The sequence below is a fragment of the Branchiostoma lanceolatum genome, chromosome 11 (assembly GCF_035083965.1).
Source record: "Branchiostoma lanceolatum isolate klBraLanc5 chromosome 11, klBraLanc5.hap2, whole genome shotgun sequence".
NCBI classification, from domain to species: domain Eukaryota; kingdom Metazoa; phylum Chordata; class Leptocardii; order Amphioxiformes; family Branchiostomatidae; genus Branchiostoma; species Branchiostoma lanceolatum.
In genome coordinates, this window is record NC_089732.1 from 19,013,982 (window position 1) to 19,033,351 (window position 19,370).

At 41.0% G+C, this 19,370-nt stretch overlaps 2 protein-coding genes and 1 long non-coding RNA gene across 4 annotated transcripts in view; 2 read left to right on the top strand and 1 right to left on the bottom strand.

Moving 5' to 3' along the window:
* The window catches only part of LOC136444697 (cyclin-G-associated kinase-like), a 50,697-nt gene extending 48,536 nt beyond the window's left edge, over positions 1-2,161 (top strand). For both annotated transcript variants that reach the window (XM_066442388.1, XM_066442389.1), the window contains one exon: positions 233-2,161. In XM_066442388.1, the coding sequence (XP_066298485.1) occupies positions 233-334 (102 nt within the window). In that variant the 3' untranslated portion in view covers positions 335-2,161. The remainder of the gene's footprint in view (positions 1-232) is intronic.
* On the bottom strand, positions 1,536-7,341 carry LOC136444699 (uncharacterized). The gene is made up of 2 exons (XR_010757306.1): positions 7,168-7,341; positions 1,536-3,242 (listed from the first exon to the last, which is right to left on the bottom strand). It is a non-coding gene; the product is annotated as an uncharacterized lncRNA (long non-coding RNA).
* A 2,270-nt stretch (positions 7,342-9,611) lies between these two features.
* On the top strand, positions 9,612-17,881 carry LOC136444411 (CD151 antigen-like). Its single transcript, XM_066441956.1, has 7 exons — positions 9,612-9,757; positions 10,257-10,448; positions 11,415-11,492; positions 13,421-13,507; positions 14,446-14,559; positions 14,736-14,819; positions 16,898-17,881. Exons 1-7 carry the CDS (start codon positions 9,689-9,691, stop codon positions 16,964-16,966), a joined length of 693 nt encoding a protein of 230 aa, XP_066298053.1. The 5' UTR covers positions 9,612-9,688; the 3' UTR covers positions 16,967-17,881.
* The last annotated feature ends 1,489 nt before the right edge of the window (positions 17,882-19,370 follow it).

A 19,370-nucleotide genomic window follows, 5' to 3' on the forward strand; every position in this document is an offset into this window, starting at 1 on the left:
TACAGTTTTACAAATAAACTATAATTTATACTGACATAAGGTAGCAGTGTAAGGGTAAAATGGATTTCTACCATGTCATCAAATTTTCTTACCTTTCACTTGTCATCTTTTATTCCTTTTTGTGTTATTAACAACTATAGGTGAGCAGAAGTTCTATTTTTGTACCTGTAACATAAGAATATTGCCAGCCTGTGAATACACTGTTTAAGACTCAATATTCTGTGCCCGACAGCATGTGGACAAACCAACAGAAGAAATGGCCAAACTCATCTTCTTTGAGCTAAATGCTGCTTGGGCAGAGTTTGAGGAACAAGGCAGTAAGCCGCTGTACTAGGAGCAGTCCTGACAGACCAGGCAGGCACAAGCAGGGCTGCTGACAGTACTCCACAACTGTGGCTGAAACACTTGCACAAGGACCTGGCATTTATCCCTTCAGCGTTACAAGTGGTGTCTAGCATCGTTTTCTAGCTGGAAGTCAAGAATACAAATCAGAAAGCAGAATGTGTGCTGCTGGTAATGTATATGTGCACCTACATTGCCTTAGAACTTAGACCCTCCCAGAAATATGTACTGTACAGGTAGCATCGTTGATGTACATGTACATAGCAAAAGCTTAGATACACAACATTGTGCTTGTAATAATAGCCACATTCCTTCCTAGTATTTAATGTTATTGAACATTCCAAATGATTTTAGTGTGATATCAAAATTGGAAGCTATAAATATTAGGATTCCTCTCGAATATATCTAGTTGAGTGTTATGTTCAAGAACATTTGTGGGTCATCGTAATGTCTGTAATCAAGTGAGGTTGAACAATGGAGTACACGTTATACAACATTGAGAAAGTGCCCTGGCACAAAATTGTGTTGTACAATAGGTTTACAGCAGGAAATTGTAGATTTGTCGGACAGTTGTATTTGTGAGTGTTTGTACAAAATAGCTGTCATGTGGCAGAAAATGCTGTTTACACAATATTTACAATCTTTTCAGCATTGTACAATTTTAGGGGCCACCCAATTTGCCTAAAATCATCATGATAGTTATTGTCTTACGTGAAGAGCCCACGACAGTCCTGCCAGTTTTCCACCATCAGAAACATGTACAGTCTTTCTGGGATGGCTGTTTGTTAGCCCTAGGAATGCACAATGAATGTTATTCTATCTTGACAAAGTTGCATTTAACTGTGCCCATGTTCAAGCCAAACCAATAAGTAAATAGATTAACAATTGAATGGCTGTTGTAAAATTTCTCAAATCTCACAATGTTCTCTTGACAGTTGCAAGTCCCAAAATAATAAAAAATGTTTTTTCTGTTAGTCCTGGGAAACTCAACAATTGCCTCACAACTATCATACCCTCAACCTGGAGGTTGATAACTTTTTACGGTAGCTTTGCGACTGCCATGCGATGTGATTCTAGTTGTAGGTGTGTGCATATGTGTTTCTGTGTGTGTGATGGGAGCCTATGGTCATGGAGATGCCATCTATCAGTGACTATGTTTGACTCAGTACAGTACAAGAAACGTGAAACCTTCATACTTTTAGCACTCCTTTATTAGGCATACAATGTAGATAAGTGCAGATTACATGTATATGTGTATTATCATGCCTGCAAGCTAGTAGGGCCACTGTCATGTTCATATATGTTATAGTCGACTTGTTTAGCGTGGAAATGAAAAGATTATGAGAGGTTTATATATAGGTACATTATTTTGTACAGCCTAGTCTACAAGAAATGTTAAGTTGGTGGTTATTGTAATAGAATGTTATCCCAGCTTGATCTTTGTGTTTGCACACAAGAGGACTTAAACTGATTCTGTAAAAAATGGTTTCCCAAGAGAAATTCTCAGAAGAGTTTGACATAAGGCATGCCCTATATCACGGCAGTTGAAATGTGTCTAGATGTATAATTTTATGTAGATAGCTGCTGCCAAGAAATGAGGTCATTACTCTGATGGAAGTCTGATTGTTTGATGGTATGATTATGATATACATATTACATAATATCTTGTAGATACGATGTAATTTCTAAATTGCTTATGGTACATGAAACCTCTTAGGCCCCAAGTCTGGAGACAGCAAGGTCATATTGAACCTCAAGCTTCCAATGTGTTGAACATGTGGATGTCAAGCTATGAAATAAAAACAAACATTCAGATATACATGTAGACACTTCATATCTGTGTTTAACAGCTAGTGTACTATGTTACCTTTGAACTAGGGTTCCACGACCTCATACCTTTGCCAAATGGTTTTAACCTTTATGACTGATGAATTTAGAGCGTTTCTCATTGATTATGCAAATATGGTCCTAATTTGCATAATTTATACTCAACAATGTTAACAAAGTTCGTAACTTCCAAATGCCACAAGTATGAAATTGCCATCATTAACCAGTATGGAAGTATAGTAGTTTCTCATTAATTATGCAAATAAATTCTTCATTCGCATATTTGTCATCTACATGTATGCATATGAACATTCCTCTCTTCCTCAGGTACAAATGTGTCATGTTTGAATGGTCCTATCGTATAACACAGCGGATACATGAAAGTTCCTCATTGATTATGCAAATTGGATTTTGATTTGCAAAATTAGCATTTGATTATACTGTACCAAGCCTCACTTAAGCTATCTACATGTACATTCCAAAAAGTATGATGATTTTTCAACCCCCTCTTCAGATATAGTATTTGCTCATTAATGATGCAAATCTTAAGGGAATCATCGTACGGCACGTTTTTGCGCGGTTTGAAAATGCTCAAAGTATGAAGTTATTACGCAAATGTGCTAGATAGTGTTAGTAAATGTCATTTTTTTATTTCCATATTTTGGGCCCTAATATTGCTTTGGTTGCCTTTAACATTGGAATAGTCGAATGGAAATTGTTCGTTTCGTGTTCTTGTTAATTTAAAGGTCGCCACACTTGTAATTTAGCAGGGTCCATGCAAGTTTCTAAGAATGTTAAAGAATGGTCGATTTTTGTACGACAGAGGAGTTATCCTTTGCTCACAAGTGTTGACCCTATAATCAGCAGATATGTCTTGTGTAACAGTCGGTTGGCGGGAAGTCTCTCCTCCCGCGTGAAAGTTTGTTGTAATTGGATGAACGGGAAACGGCAGTTTGTCAGCACAGCCGAACCAGAAACTCCAAACAGCTATGCCAACATCTTGCCATTTCCTCGCCCCCCTGCCACACGGGCGCTGCGCCGTCCAGGTCGTCTACTGACCTCTCGGTTTGGACCTGGAATAGCAAAGATACAAGTTTACAACAGGTGCCCCAAAATATGACTAAATGTATCGTGTAATCCCCCAACCTGGAACGCCTGTGCACTGCAACTCGAAAGTTCATCTGTGTTGGTAGAAGTCATTCTGAACCAAAGTTGAACTGCAACAACTGGATCACTGTGTCCAAGTAAGAATCTTGGACACAGAACCAGACTTTTTTCAAAGAGGAATAAAAGAGGTCATGTGGTCATACAAACGTTTGTGCACAATTACAAACCTGACAACAGTAATTACCATTAGGCCTAGGTAGAAATGTTTAAGTGTTTCCGGTTAGGGTCAGTAGCTAGGGATTCTCTTATCATTTTTAGATTGCAGCCGAAGTCTGGATAAATAAAAATAAACAAACAATAACAAACAAACAAGTGATCAGACAAATGATTGAAAACAGATATGCATTGTACAAGCCTAAATATTTCAATGACCTGAACAGAGAAGTACAATATTAATGTTTACTATACATTCTTACTTCAACTGTTTTAAGCCCGAATCTGTTAACAGAGTGTGAAATACAGGAATTCGGCCAATTTATGTCCGTCTCGTAACGATCGTCGCCATTTGAACCGGTCGTCGCCATATCGCTGACCGATCGACACCATATCCGAGCGTGTCATTTATATATATAACTAACTTTTGGGGGGCTGACAAGAACTGAAAGACGTATAAAAAGCAACTTTTCAATTACAAATGTATGACTACATGTAGTATCGAGATAAGTGGTAAAGAATTATAAAAAAAAGAGAATGCACCATTTAGGCTTCGAACCCGAGTCAAAAAGCCTAATCTCTGATCAACTGCGCCCCAATACATGACGTCACGATACATGACGTCACGATACATGACGTTGTGGACAGAGTGTGCTATTATCTTTAATAGCCGACGGTCGTTTACGAGACGGAAATGTGATATAGCCGGGCGAGAGGTGTGGTAGAGACTAATACATAATGTAGTACAAATCATCGTGTCAGATATGGTATAACATGATTGACGTCTTTTAAACATATGGCAGTACCAAGGATGATCTTGTGCAAAGATATTGATTAACTAGATTAAAATATTTCCCATCAATATTTTCCAAAAAATGATTTGCTGTACAAGAAACGATTAGTCAATTGTTCTACTTAAATCACACGCGTGTCAATTAATCATCCGCGGTTTCAGTATACATAACGTTCGGCTGTAGACAATGTCCTCCATAAAGTTCTATTTTCGCCATACGCGTGTGCTGATTTACATGCCAATGTTTTTCCCATGTTGTCAAAGGAATCCAAAATATACATTTTTCCTTGGACTGGTCCAATGCTCAATACAAAACGTTCGTCCGGTAATGAGTAAAGAGGAAAGTTTTTGTGTTGTTTCAGTAAGAAAGCGAATAGCTGGTAAAAGTATCGCTCCATAATGTTGTAGATAGCTATGTTCCCTAGCAGCGAACCTTGAAGAGGTCTACCTGTCCTGGCCTGACGGGCGGCAGGGTTCATGTGGGGGTCACTACGCCATGCGTCACACGCCGCGGGCTCTTTTGTTCTCCGTTTGGCGGCCATGGAGAACCGTTAACCGTGTCCGGCTACGGGCCGCGGATCATTGTGGAAGTCTGAAGTCATCATCAAACTTGTCCATTCCTACTCCTACACCACAATAACCTCAACTGTCATTTTCTCATTATATCGTCGCACTGAAGGTGCAGAATCATTCCGGACAGTGTCCTCTTATTTTCAATGACCTGACTATATAAAATCATTTGCCGGCTCTTCCGCTACCCAACAGACATTTAAACATACGTATCCGACTTAGCTGCAGGATCTGTCGAAAAATACACATTATGTTGGAAGTAGCGTGTCCACAACAAAGTTCACTTCAATCGGTAGCCCGGGTTGCCCGTTTCTGTGCCGAAGAAGATTTGCCTTGTGATGCAGACCAGTTTTGAATGTGCTGACTATCGTCCCGATAACAGGACTCTTGGTATGAAGAGAAACGTACATAAAGCTTCTCACCTGTTGAGGTTTCTTGCGACCCTAATCATCGGCTAGTGCATATTAATTACCACTGGTCCACACTATTTCAAACCATTCGGTGCTTGAAACCTTCATTCTTAAACCGTTCCGATCCATATCTGACCCGGCCTCAACACCACACCGTCGGGGACGATTGCTGAATCGGTTTGGTGCCCCAGCGGACCGTTATTGCACTTTGTCCGACAGAATAAAGAGAAGCAGACGGTATTATTCAAGTGTGATTGCCAAACGTCTGCTGACGCCAGACTTACATTGTCCGTGCACACAGGTGACTCAGCCGGGATCTGGCCGTTATGTTTTCACATGAAAGGATGTGAGTTACTGATTAATCTGGCCATACGTGCACCTCAGGTGTAAATGGTCGCCCTCTAATGGCGTTGTTTACGCGGGCACTACGGCAGTTGCTGTTATACCATGACGTTGCTGTTTTGACATAATTCGACATCTGTGTAACTTTTACGGCAGCAAACCTGGCAAATGCATTCTCGGGGTGTTGATAAAATATTGCACGGAGTCATCTTCAGAAGATTTTGGAGTTGAACTGCAATGCATATGTCTGAAGTATGGGATACTTGTTAGGTCCACTTTGTCTGGGCACTGCAGAGCACAAAGAAATAACAAGCCTAGAGTTGTTTTTCCTTTTTTAAGCAGTGTGCAGAATATACGGACGGCACAGAAATGATTACCGTATATATATACTTGTTTCGTCCGCCCGGTGTTGGAATATGCCGCACCACTATAGCATCCTGACTTGACCACAACACAAAGAAGAAATCGAAAATTTTCAAAGAAGAGCCACCAGAATCATCCTGGGCAAGGAGTTCAAAAGTCTGGAGGTGTTACAGCGACAGACATCTGAAGAACGCAGTGTTGCTCTATGTAGACCGTTATACTTCTATCATGTACCGACACTGGCTACCACAAACCAGGGGGAGGGGCAGTGGGAGGACAACGAGACAACATACAAAACTTGACCGATTGCTAGTGCTCACTGAACAATACAACAAGAGCCCAATACCATACCTTGTCCATCTTTTAAACAACCAAGACTTTTATTGTTGTAAAGTTATATGTTTTTACTGTCATTGTTTTATGAACGCCATTGTTCACATAATTCAGCCGTCTGTAATGACTGCAAGGTGATGGCATTGTTCGATGTTATTGTATTGATTGTACTGTTTGTGACATGAATAAACCAATTATATAAAAGCACATTAGGATTTCGTCATAGGTTCAGTATCCCATTGAGTATAATGATAGATGAGGCGCTTTGGCTATTCTCCCCAAATATTGTTATTTGAGGCTACAATTAATTTACGTAAAAATCTATACATATGTGTAATGTAGTGTTCCTACACTTTTAAAACGCGTCTGGAATGGTCAATTTCCGCACAGAGAGCCACTTAATTAGAAAAGATGAGGAGGGAAATATCTGCCTTTGCTCGCAAATGCTGGCTTTCTAATTTCATTGCCACTTTGTCTCGATACTTGAGTCTAAAAGTTTTACTGTGTATTATTCTTCGCGGAAATGATATTGCTGGTGTTCTGTGCTACACGATATTTGTAAGCTTCTCTACAGCGTCTCTGACTGTACAATACACACAGATATGAGCACAGTGAGTGACAGACACCACCGTAAACGGTGAGGAACGAAACAAGATGGCGGAACTTGGACAGAAGTAAAACCTTATCGGACAATGCAAACATGGCCACAGACTTTACTTTACATCGTGTCCTTATGATAGGAACGCTCAGAGTAAGGAAACTACTTTTTTTTGCAACGTGAATGACCTTCGGAGGCTGCAAATCTTATTAAAAAAACTATTTTTCTTTTCAATATGGCGTCATCGTCAGCAGGTGTTCATAACTCACCTGTCGTGGGTCACGTCAGCACGTCGTTTCCGGTATGATCCGGTGCAGATCTAATCTGTGGGGATTGAAGGAAGCCTTGAACGAGGAAACAAGTCAGCCCGAAACAGAACAGTTGAGCAACACCCAACCGCCCGACGGGTTTGGATCAAACCATGTCGCCTCTCAGTTTGGATACCAAGGGCGGAGCCATGACGCAAACACAAGAGCAAATACTTACCCAATATATTCAAATTAAAGCCATTCATGGCTGTTAGCGTTACGCCTTGCCTACGCATATACGCCATTATAAGCCAGTGGAAAGAGTTGGGTTCTCAAGAAGCGGAAAAGGCATACAAATGTGTTTGTGTCTTTCGGGCGAGAAAACAAAAGAGGAGCATTAGTCATAGGAAAAGACTGGCTTAATTCATTGTCTCCGTAGCCTGGTAGACTGCTCTACCGCACATTGGGAACATCAGACGTGACCGCTGATTGCCGAAATTGCCAAGATGACAAGAATAATTCTGATTCCATTCACTTTCTTAAAGGTACAATGTATGAGAAAAATTACACGAAGACAGTTTAAGATGTTGTGTTTCATTCCTGCCAAGGATTGGCTTGGTTCGGGTCATGGAGAGGGGAAATGTTCCGTTGGCTGGTTAACCACGGCCGACGGTAAACATAATTTTTCATCCAGGCTTTGACACCACGAGGGGAGCAGAATAAAGAAAGGTGCTTGGAGCCATAGAAACCATTCAATGCCAGCTCAACTTTGCCTTTACCTAGTGCTCAAATGAACCAACAAATCTGAGCATTCATCAGTGCCAAGTATTGACGATGTTACCGACGCCACTCGAACTAGAGTTCCACGAGTTCATACCTCCGCCCATTTACAATCTCTCTTTTCTTCTTCGTTGAACTGGCCTGCTCCCAATTCGACCCAAAAGACAAATCTTCAACATATAAATGTGTTTTTCCATTATCCTTCAAATGACGTCCTAATTCGAATTCAGGTTATTAGTATTCTCTGATATTCATACATACAGCATCACTATCTGATACGTAGACCATAATCATGAAATTCTCACCATTTAACACCGAAGCAACATCGTCATTACCTCTGTCGAGGAGATTTACCTGATTGTGTTGCTTATAGGTGAAAAGGTTTATAATCACTATCATTTTCAAAAGAACAGTTTTTTTGGTATATGGTTTGGGGTACCACTACGTATATGACAATGTTGTAGCACTAGCAAACAACTCCACAGAAGCGCCCCCCACCCGCGTTTGATTTTTTAGGTACTGGAGCGGTTCGTGAACTTTAATTATGAAGTTGGTGTGATATCGTCGGCGTGAGCCTATTACAATGATTTGTTGGATTGTTGGCTCATTTGCAAACAGGATACTTCGTAAAGCTGTCAATAGATTAAAGGCAGTGGGCTGCGTCTGACCCTAGATGAGGTTTGGAACCCCCAGCAGCTTCCTGCGGGACTGCACTTGGCTTTAGCTAATAGTATGTTGCTTCGGCTGTGTAGACGATGATCCGTGAGGTATGTACAACTAGACTGATAGGCAACCACGGAGGGAATGATTGGATCTCTAGCGACTGTTTGCAGTACTGCAACCGGATGATGGTTGTGGTTACTGTCTGAGCCTATGTAAGTAAAAAACTAAAGAGATAACTAAAGAGCTGTCCTATTTACCTCTCTTTACCTCTCTTTTTTCAGCTGCAACATCGACCTCGCAACACTTCTACTGACCAGCATCTTCACAGACGACGCGGTTACAAACCTATCTACAACTTCAGTCATAAGGACTAGTGGGCATAAATAATGAGTTATGAATTAGCTGAAGTAGTCCCATAGCTTTGCTTGTGCTTAAAACTGTTTGAATTCTCTACGGCTGAACCCACATTGTTTCAGCTGCACTGCTTCGACACTATACATGTATGTCCTAAGTTAATAGAGCAACGGCCAAGACCATCCATCCATCAATCATACAAAAATCATAAAATACTCTACAACAACAAACACAGCAACACTATCAATGAATAACCTTCTATAACAATTTCCCCAGTAGAGGTAGCTGCAGGCATGCGATTCTTTTGTTTATCTTTAAGTCGGATTGTAACAACATCTGCCGAACCGCTATGCACGGATTAATCTACGAATCATTCAACATGTTAGCTGGTAGTCACAGTCGGTCTGTCTTGTCCATCCGTCCTTCTCCAAACAGCCATTTCGGAGCCCAATTCCTGTCATTATTCCGTTCTGCTCACTCCCCTTATCAATATCAGGCACCGTTGCAATGTTTGGCGTTAAGGTTGGTGACGGCGGCACGCAGTTTATACCAGACACACAAAATGCCTCTGGTGAGGGAGCGATTCACCTCAACATGCTTCAATTCAAGTAAACAACAAAATCAAGAGACATTAGTTTAGCTGTGGTTGCTATGGTGATGAGAATATTTGCTTGAACAGTTTTTCCGGACTGCCGGCCATACTGCCGGACGTGCATTAGTCAGTCCGGGTGTGTAGAAGCTGACCATGGGCGCGGAGTGCTGCAACAAAGACTGTCTGAAGCCAAGCGTCATTGGCTACGGGGTGGTAGCATGGGTTGGTAACTCTTCATTTTCATCATTCTCTTAGTCTGCTGTGATGGCGGAAGGCGACACAGTCAAATGGCAATACTTTGTCCAATCACGCGATTCAATTTCGAACTGGCGTTGGCTACAACTGCCGATGATCAGCGATCGTGATCGTGCGCTGTTAGATCTGTTATCTACAGACAGTCTTTATCTTAAGTCCGATTGGAGATACGCAAGCACCATGGACAACCGATCCAACTGTTTACATGTAAAAGCAAGCAGCGATCGGTAATTGGAAGTTTTAAGTTATGTCCTTCTCTAAACATGTCCACAAAATGTTTACTTATAGTTCTAGGATCATGACCAAGGAGTAAGCTACAGTGTTTGGGTCCGAGTGTTTAGGCCTTTGGGACAACACCTCAGTCGGAACAGATAGACAGGGTGGGGTGATACCACTCGCAAACTTTACAGTTTAATCCATCTTTTGACTTTCTGATAATATTGAACCACATGTTGTTTTCCGTCAGCTGTCCAGCGGTGCGGCCCTGGGTGTGGGGATCTGGATGCTGGTGGAGAAGAGTACGTACAGCTCCCTCCTGGCCAGTCTGTTCTACCCCGTCACCATCTACATCCTCATCGCGGCGGGAACGTTCGGCTTCATCTTCGCAGTGTTCGGGTGCGCAGGCGCCATGACGGACTCCAGATGCATGCTGGCATTGGTGGGCATTCCTAGCTAGACACTCCGCAACATGATGATACAAGCTAAATCATCATTCTTCTAGGATCAACAAACTCGTGATTGGTTACCGAGAAGGTTATGTTTTGCGGGTTTACTGGTGGGTTTGTGGATAGCATAATTACCGCGGAACCGTTACCGTAGAAAGACGGAGATGTTGGTGCATACCAACTATGCAAATGAAGTCCAAGTTATTGTGATAAATGACGAGAATTTCATACTTGCGGCGTTTGATAAGTAAAGGTGAACATCATTAGACACATATACCATACAGAGCTGGGCTAATTAATGAGAAAATGCTATAATATCCGTCTGTGCCAGGATAAAACTTTCATGCTTGGGTGATTTGGGTAGATAGTACTAGTAGCATCAATGAACATTGATTATGCAAATGAGGACAGTATTCGCAGTTCGCAAAAAAACCCAATAAGGAAGTTGTATGATATTTGAGTTGTAAATGATGGGAATTTGTATGATTTTTTGGCAAAGGTATGAGGTCTTGGAACTGTAGTCAATTGATTGATTGTTCTGTTGAAAACAAAATGGATCTAAATGTAGTTTTGTTTATCTTTAAAGGCACCTTCCCTACATGAACATGCCCCCCGTCAGGTGCGGATGTACATAGAATTTCAATTACAATATTGTATCTTTTTAACCAAACAATTCAACTGTTGTGTAGACTACCAGATTTCCGTATGATCCGAGGAGAATGAAAATGAAGAAGTCTCAGTTGCACTTCTTGGTGTCTTGGGTCTTAAATCAACATGAATCATTTGCGGACTGTGCGGGTGACATGTCTCCGTATTGCATGGGGAAAAATGAGAGACAGAAATACAATATGCGTTGTTTCGGGCTCCCTTGGAAATCAGTTACATTGTTAACTGAAGGGACCACCCTAAAGATTGATTTAAGAAAGGTGGTATTTAGTGGCTAATTTCTATCGTTTCAGTTCTGGATCACGAGTTTCGTGGTGTTTACTGCTCTTGGATCGACAGGATTCCTCGCCCTGTACTACCACGATAATGTGGTGCGTATTCTGCATTACCGCACTTGTATTTCATTTCGGCTCGACTCGCCAAGGCTGCCCAGGTAGCCACGGTCATTATCATTATCATGCCCCTCCTTTGATGTGTAATTCAATGTATTTTACAATTTCCAGTGTGTTTCGCTCTTTGATTGGACAGACATCATGACATGAAAAACTGGTGTCGGCGTGCTAGCTGTCGAAAACACAGTTACGGGCATTGGATTGAAAAACTTTATTGCACGGCAACTGTACACGGTGCAATATATGGCAAAACTGTTATGCATAGTACAAAATAGAGGTATATATAATACAACTTAACATCCTAATTACTAATAAACTACGCACAAAAAGTTCGGAAACTTAACTTTGGTCGATCATATCTCCGTTGTGTCTTGATCAATTTCAATGATTTATATATCATTGAAAAGCTTTTGTGATTTTCTCTCCCATGATACTTAACTTATTATTGTTGTAAATTAATACAACGAGCACCAGACCTGCTTATGCGAGCGAGTCTCATAAAAAAAGTGCCCAAATTACCCTACTAATGTAAAACGCTCAATTCAGTATTTTGTCTTCTGCTGGTAGCACGTGGCATTTGTACGAGGGTGATGTGAAACTTGAACCAACAAAACACATTAATATGAAAGCCAAGGAAGTCTTCATCCCAAAAAAAATGCGTAAAGGAGCCTCAGTTATGATGAGGGTGGCTTAATACTGAGTACACAGCCCGGCACATCCTCCTCATGCTTCTCACCAGTTTTGGTACGCGGCCCCTGGCTATTCTTCCACAAGGAGTCGTCGCAGGTCGACCAGTGTTGTTCTGTTGATCACAACTGCATGCACAGCTCGCCCAAGCTGATCAGTGATCACAGAGTCTGAGACTGTGTTCAATTGTTGTTAAGATCTGGGCTGCAGGAGGGCCATTCTATCCTCTGTATTCCTGCATAGGTACTGGAGGTGGTCTGAAATGACTCTCACAGACTCATTCTGTATGGACGTGCACTATCATCTTGCAGAATGGCACCCAGTCTCATAATCATATTGCAGAGATAAGGATCTTGGAAATGTGACTGGATGGAGAAAGGTGTCTCTATATCGACACATCGAAGTTGCTTAGGATGATTAGCCTGTTTTTTTTTTCCGCTGGCAGTTAGCGTTGTACTGCCTCACAATATAACACTGACACCAACAAACAGTCAGTCTATCTGTGTAACAGTCAGCATAGGGTTCTCCTAGCCGCCCCAACACTTTAATTTACCCATCCAACAGTCGAAATAAACCTTCTCTTATCTGTAGCTGTGAACATAACATTCCACCACACACTGTTCCATTCACGATTTGGACGACACCACCACGAATGGGTTTGGCGCTGCGCTATAGGTGTTTGACACTATTATGGAAATTTGGGCACTTTTTTTCTACAACCCACTCGCGTAAGCAGGCCTGGTGCTCGCTCCATCAGATTGCAATTATAATGAGTAGGGTATCAGAGGAAAGGAAATTACATAGGCTTTCCAACGATACATAATACATTGAAATCGATAAAAAAACAATGGAAATATGATCAATCAAAGTAAAGTTTCCAAACTTTTTGTGCGTAGTTTATAATAAGGGCTAGCATAAATTTTTGATATAGTGTCACAATCGAGTAGGGACTAATCATTAGTTTCGGTATTCTTTCTAATGACAAAGCAGCATTTTATATCATTTTGAATTGTGGGTGTTGTTGCATTTAAAGATATATTCACATCTATCTTAACTTAGGAAATGTGAATAACTTATTACGTAAAACATCATATCTAGAGCATTTCATTACAAAGTGAAATTCATCTTCAATTTGCTTTGGAAAAAATGGGTAAAACCTTTGTATCTCCAGTTTCCCTCTAAGCCTGTTATGTACAAATGTTGTTTGTGTTGTTGTAAAGCTTCGAAAGGACATAAACATCAGACAGGCGATCAACGAGAGCGAGACCAACGGCCTCAAGGATGTCATTAACATGTTACAGGCAGAGGTAAGTGACAAACTCACTTTCTGTCTCCTCATGTTGTCTTTCCTATCCTAGATCCTGCTTTCGCCAGCGTTATGATATAAATGTTGGGATCTTTTTTAGGGCAGCATTGAACATGTTCTATTCCTATATAGGTTTGGTGTACGACTAAACGCGACGTACGGCATCGGTGAAATTAGCCTCTTTATTGCAGGTTTCAATGGGAGCAAGAAACTGGAATATGTCCCCTTGATAAAGCGGCTCTGATATCATAGTGTCAGCCTAGCCCCTAGTTCAGTTAGAACAGTCTGGAATAGTAGGGGGGACGAGGGTATTAGGGCAGACGACTAGACCCCAGGGTGAGAGAGCACAGAGGACATTAAATCATTGAAAGCCTTTCTTGGTGGGATTTTTGTGTGAAATCTTGGCAACTCTGGGGTGGCTTCATACTTGTAGAATTTGTTGACAAAAACGACCTTTCTCCATCTTTTTGTCTTGTGGATCCCCGCGAGATAGTGGAATAGTCGCGAGCGGGCCCTTTCAAGACAAATGGACTGACTCAAGTGCTCTGACTCGGGGGTGTTTCCCCGGAGGATAGCCGTATAGAACTTCGTAATTCTGTTAGATGACAGTGTACAGAACAGGTTAGAATTGGAGGTTTTTTTCCTTGACTAGAATCTTTCATTCCTGAGATAATAACACCTAATTTCTGTCGACTTCCCCATAGGAATGCGTGTAATATTGGGACAAACTGTAATACCGTAGTCCCCGCCCCAGTACAGCACTCACGTTCTGAAGATCCACGTACGTTTAATAACATAACGACGTTCTAGTGCATCTTTGTATGAAGTGTGTACTTGAAAGATCGCATGGTTATGTTTGTGGTAAGCGGAGAAAGTGCTGTATATCAGAGCCGCTCGACCTTCACTAATTTCAACGGTTCTATTCTCCATGTTACATAGTTTCAGTGCTGCGGTGAGCGGGGGAATTCTGACTGGCATCCGCTAACCATTCCCACATCGTGCTGTCCCGAGGACCCGTCTGGCCAGTGTGTGTTTTCTACCACTTATGATAAGGTGCGCAACGTTATATCTATTTGAAATACTGATGTTTCACACTGTTCATGATGAATCCTCCCAAGTCTAGCTTGATCAATATCTGCTTTGACAAAACTTACCCGACATGACTAATTGATACGGTATATACTACCGTTTATACCGTTGAAGGTGTTGATCATTACAAATATTTTAAGGGATGTGAGGAGTCTCTGGAGAAGTGGGTACGCGAGAACGTCTTCCGTGCTGGGTGGATCGCACTGGGTCTGAGTCTGGTGCAGGTCAGTTTTTATAACGCACCATACAGACAGTTATTTACACATCTAGTATCTATGTATATGTCACAGTAGAGATGGCGATTCAGGACAATCGGCGATTGTCCTAGGACAGATCGCGATCGCCGTTTGTCCTAGGACAGACTGCGATCGCGATCTGTCCTAGGACAATCGCCGATTCTACTAGTAGAGATTGTGATCGCAATCTGTCCTAGGACAAACGGCGATTCTACTTGAACAAATTCTGCGATCGCGATTTGTCCTAGGACAATCACCGCTTCTACTAGTAGAGATTGCGATCGCAATCTGTCCTAGGACAAACGGCGATTCTACTTGGACAAATTCTGAGTATATGGAAATGCTTTGGAAAATAGAATAAATAATTGCATTACATTTCAATCATGTTTAACATGCTACCTACATTTCACAATTATTAACTATTTTAGGTGAATTAGTTCATATTTCATGATGGATAAATTTCATGTGAGTGTGTTTTCTGATAAAGCCGAGTGACAAAATTTTAATAACGTGTGAAATATATCAGTTGGAAGACGATGATCCAACAATGTTTCGGTATGCAAATTTTGAGGTGTCAACATAATACTGTACTCAGTTTCAGACCTATTGAATTCACAACCTTAGGAGAACAATAACAATTGTAAAGTGATAAAACAGGTGTCAAAATATCAATCTCAGTTTCAAGATACTACAGTTTCACACCTATATCATTTCACAGTCAGACATATACTGAATGATTTTACAACTTAGGCAGAACAATAAAAATTAGAGGGTGATCAAACACTTTTGCTATATATTGCTGTTTCCTTTATCTTAGCATCAATTGAGTTTGTAAATACTAAATCAGAGTTTGTAAATACTAAATAAAATCATGGTTTATAAAAAAATATTGCTGTTTCCGTAATATCTTAGCATCATTAAGTTTGGATCGCCGTTTGTCCTAGGACAGATTGCGATCGCAATCTCTACTAGTAGAATCGGCGATTGTCCTAGGACAGATCGCGATCGCAGTCTGTCCTAGGACAAACGGCGATCGCGATCTGTCCTAGGACAATCGCCGATTGTCCTGAATCGCCATCTCTACTGTGACATATATATTTGATGATGACATCGTCCAGATTCAATGTTATAAATATTCTAATTTTGTACATGTAGATATTTACACTACCTTATTTGTACTGGTATCGATGGAGTTCATATCTAAGTTCAATGTTGATTCATGTATCTCTTCAAGAGATGAGAGGCCACGAAGTAGTTGGTCAGTGATGATGCTTGGACGCTTAAGTTCCCCATGGTTCCTCCAACGCACTTTTTACATTACCAACAACCTGCTTAAGCCGTAAGAATGCGGTTGAAATCTTTGAATTTGTCACTCATCATAAAAAAGGGGCGTGGCAAAAGCCTGAATTGTCGTCAGAAACATTTTTGATACGAAAGAATTTTCATGTCAATCATGAAATACACCGGTCAGATCTGTCCTAGGATCATCTGCAAATGAAATAAATGTCCATAGAGATAATACTAGTAGGCGGTACTGCAGCTGATAAATATAACATATGTACATACAAGTAATGTATATGATTTTTTTTAATTCAACAGTCACCAAAACAAAACAAACTTTTGATGTGGCTTGATCGATTCCATACCTACAATGTAGTAATGCATATGATTATTTGAATGTTTGAATACCAGTCTCCTCGCTGTCGTTTTCCCAAGAACTACGAATGATTAGTTGAATGTTTCGTCATACTGTTACCTAATTTGACGCTTTTACGTATTTAAGACCACAAAGAGTCCAGCATACTTGTCAAATTTGTTACATCGCTTACATATGCTGTTTGCAGGAAGACAACTTATCTACCAAGTATAGATATGGCCGAATTCTGTAAAAAAATAATAATCGGGCCAATTCAACATCCTAATGTAAATCGACTGTAACTTGTGCAGGGCCGAAGGCTAAAGGTTGAAGTGACATCTACATGGAATTAGGTAAAATGCATCATTACTTATCGTTAGTGTCAAATCGATTCACCGACAAAGGGAAATGTTTGTTGTCATGTTGACAGGTGTTGGGGCTGATCCTGACGTGTTGCCAGTACAAGGCTCTTCATGACTGGAACAAGAAGGTGGACTGAGCCGTCTGGATTCGCATAATTACACACAAGACACTGGACGTCTCTGTATTGGAATGATTGAAACTAACACCAATAATGACGGCATTCAGAACAGCCAAAAGAACTCACATGGCTTATTTCTCTAGTGGCACATGTCATTTGGGTGTAATTTTTACACAGGCACGTGTTGAACAGTCACCCGTTAGAGTTTTAAAAACTTCAAGACAAAATGTGTTCTGAATGTTTCTTACTATTCTAATCTACTTTTCACAGCGACGCATGTGCAGTGGCATCATGAGCCACAACAAGAATGGAAATTACAAATTACACAACTTCCGAAATGTTTGTTATTATTTCGTCTGCAAATCATCTACTACCAATATCACTATGCAATTATAGATAATGGTAAAATTATAATGAGCTACCTTCTCGAAATTGTGTCCTATATGTTTCAAAGGGCCAGTAAAATTTACAGATCTTTCTTTTTCATTTTAATTTCTTTCTTTAATAACGGTTTGTAGTGCGAGGGTACTATGGTAACTACATCTTGTATTTGTGACTTTTGAAATATATCTAAGATACTTTCTACACAACCAAGAGATTTATTCCACCGACGTTTCGGTGACCATCTGTACATAACCCTCTTCAAGGCAATTCTGACTGGTTCACATAGTAATGCAGCACAGGTGTCGCTGCTTATACATGGTCACCGAAACGTCGGTGGAATAAAATAAATCTGTTGGTTGTGTGAAAAGAGTTTTTATTCAGTGACTTACCAACCTGATGAAGCTATTCACGGATATATCTAAGATATATGTATATAAAATTTAGCTAACATGAGAACAAAATCAATATGTTATGCATGTGTAGTAAGGTCCATACAGTTCTGACTGAACATCTAGTGGATGGAGAATAAACAGGTACTAGGACAATGTCTCCATTTGCCTCTTGGCTTTCTTTGTCCTCTTCTTCTTCAACCCCGTTGAGAATCTGTTTGGCTACCGCTCTTCTGCAATGGCCACCGTTGGCTGGTGCTGCTCATAGTCATCACGAGAACCGTGTAGTAAGTAACAATGACGGTTGAAACACGAAATCTGAAGAATCCGGTTCACATTTGAAACAAGTTTTCAGTTTACAACTCCTGGCCATGAGACCTTTCCATCGATCCAATGAGCCCAAGTTTGGCCCATTTGAAGACACTGTTAAAACAGCTAGGGTTAGCCCGTAAGACCTTTTAACATTCATAACTCGGGAACAAAGCACGATATTTCAAATTCGATTTTAGTTTACAACTCCTGGCCAAAAGACCTTCCCAATGAGCCCAAGTTCGGCCCATTTGTAGTCACAGTGACAAAAGACTAGGGTTAGTCCGTAAGATCTTTTAACACTCATAACTCGGGAACAAAGCACGATATTTGAAATCCGTTTTCAGTTTACAACTCCTGGCCAAGAGACCTTTCCAATGAACCCATTTGAAGGCACATGACAAAAAGCTAGGGGTATGGTTAGTGGAATATTCGCAACGCCACGCCCATCTCCCGCGCCTCAGGTCGGTGATGGAGGGATAAGGAGTGCCGAAAAAGTCCCCATCCCCGACCAGAACGCGAGGAAAATGCTTCCAGCGAGCACCACTAGGGTGGGCGGGGGAAAGCTACCCTACACCACCCCTCCCGGGCTACTGTTTCCCGTCGGTGCCTCCTACCCTTCGCCTATTCCCTCCAATCCCCGCCAGCTTCCTCTCCCCACAGGCAAACTACGCACTTCCCGCTGCATCTCCCCTCTTTATATACCCCTGCCCTCGTTAGCACACCTGCACTGTTACATACCTCCTCTGATTGGTTACCATCTAATAATTAGATAATTAGACACCTGTCTGAGGGGCGCGGGGACAGGCGTGGCGCCGCGAATAGCATGATCACAATAATCTGAGCTTTGGTGAACACAGATACATGTAAAAGGCCTATGCTTTAAAGTTACGCCCTACAAAGTATATTGAAATACATTTTATCTGCGGATGTCCCAAATTCGAAGCAGAAAGAAACAGATTATTCACGAAAGTATCTGAAATCTCTGAAAGCTTTTCTAGATTAAGAAATACAGGTGGGTGGGTAAAATTGACAAAGGTGTGCAAATAAGCTGAACTAGAGTCATATGTAGATAGTAATGCAGCCATCTTTAATATCAAACCATGACAAAAATGAAAGACATTTCCAGTTTGTAGTCATCATGGTAAAGATACAAATTCCTTTACTCACAAACCACATCATGCACAATCCCAATGTTGAAAAATTATGCATTAAGCAAAAAGTCGGACCAAAAATACACTAAACACTTCAAGACTAAGCATTCAATGTAATCTCTCAGACTGAATGACAAAAAGGCTATTTGCAAGTAAATACACAAATATTTCCCTTCAATAAATGAC

What these genes read in the sequence shown, in the direction of transcription:
- LOC136444411 (XM_066441956.1), top strand. Translation starts at nt 9,689, where the DNA reads ATGGGCGCGGAGTGCTGCAACAAAGACTGTCTGAAGCCAAGCGTCATT. An exon ending in GCTACGGGGTGGTAGCATGG is followed by an intron (nt 9,758 to 10,256) that starts GTTGGTAACTCT and finishes GTTTTCCGTCAG; the next exon opens with CTGTCCAGCGGTGCGGCCCT. An exon ending in TGTACTACCACGATAATGTG is followed by an intron (nt 11,493 to 13,420) that starts GTGCGTATTCTG and finishes GTTGTTGTAAAG; the next exon opens with CTTCGAAAGGACATAAACAT.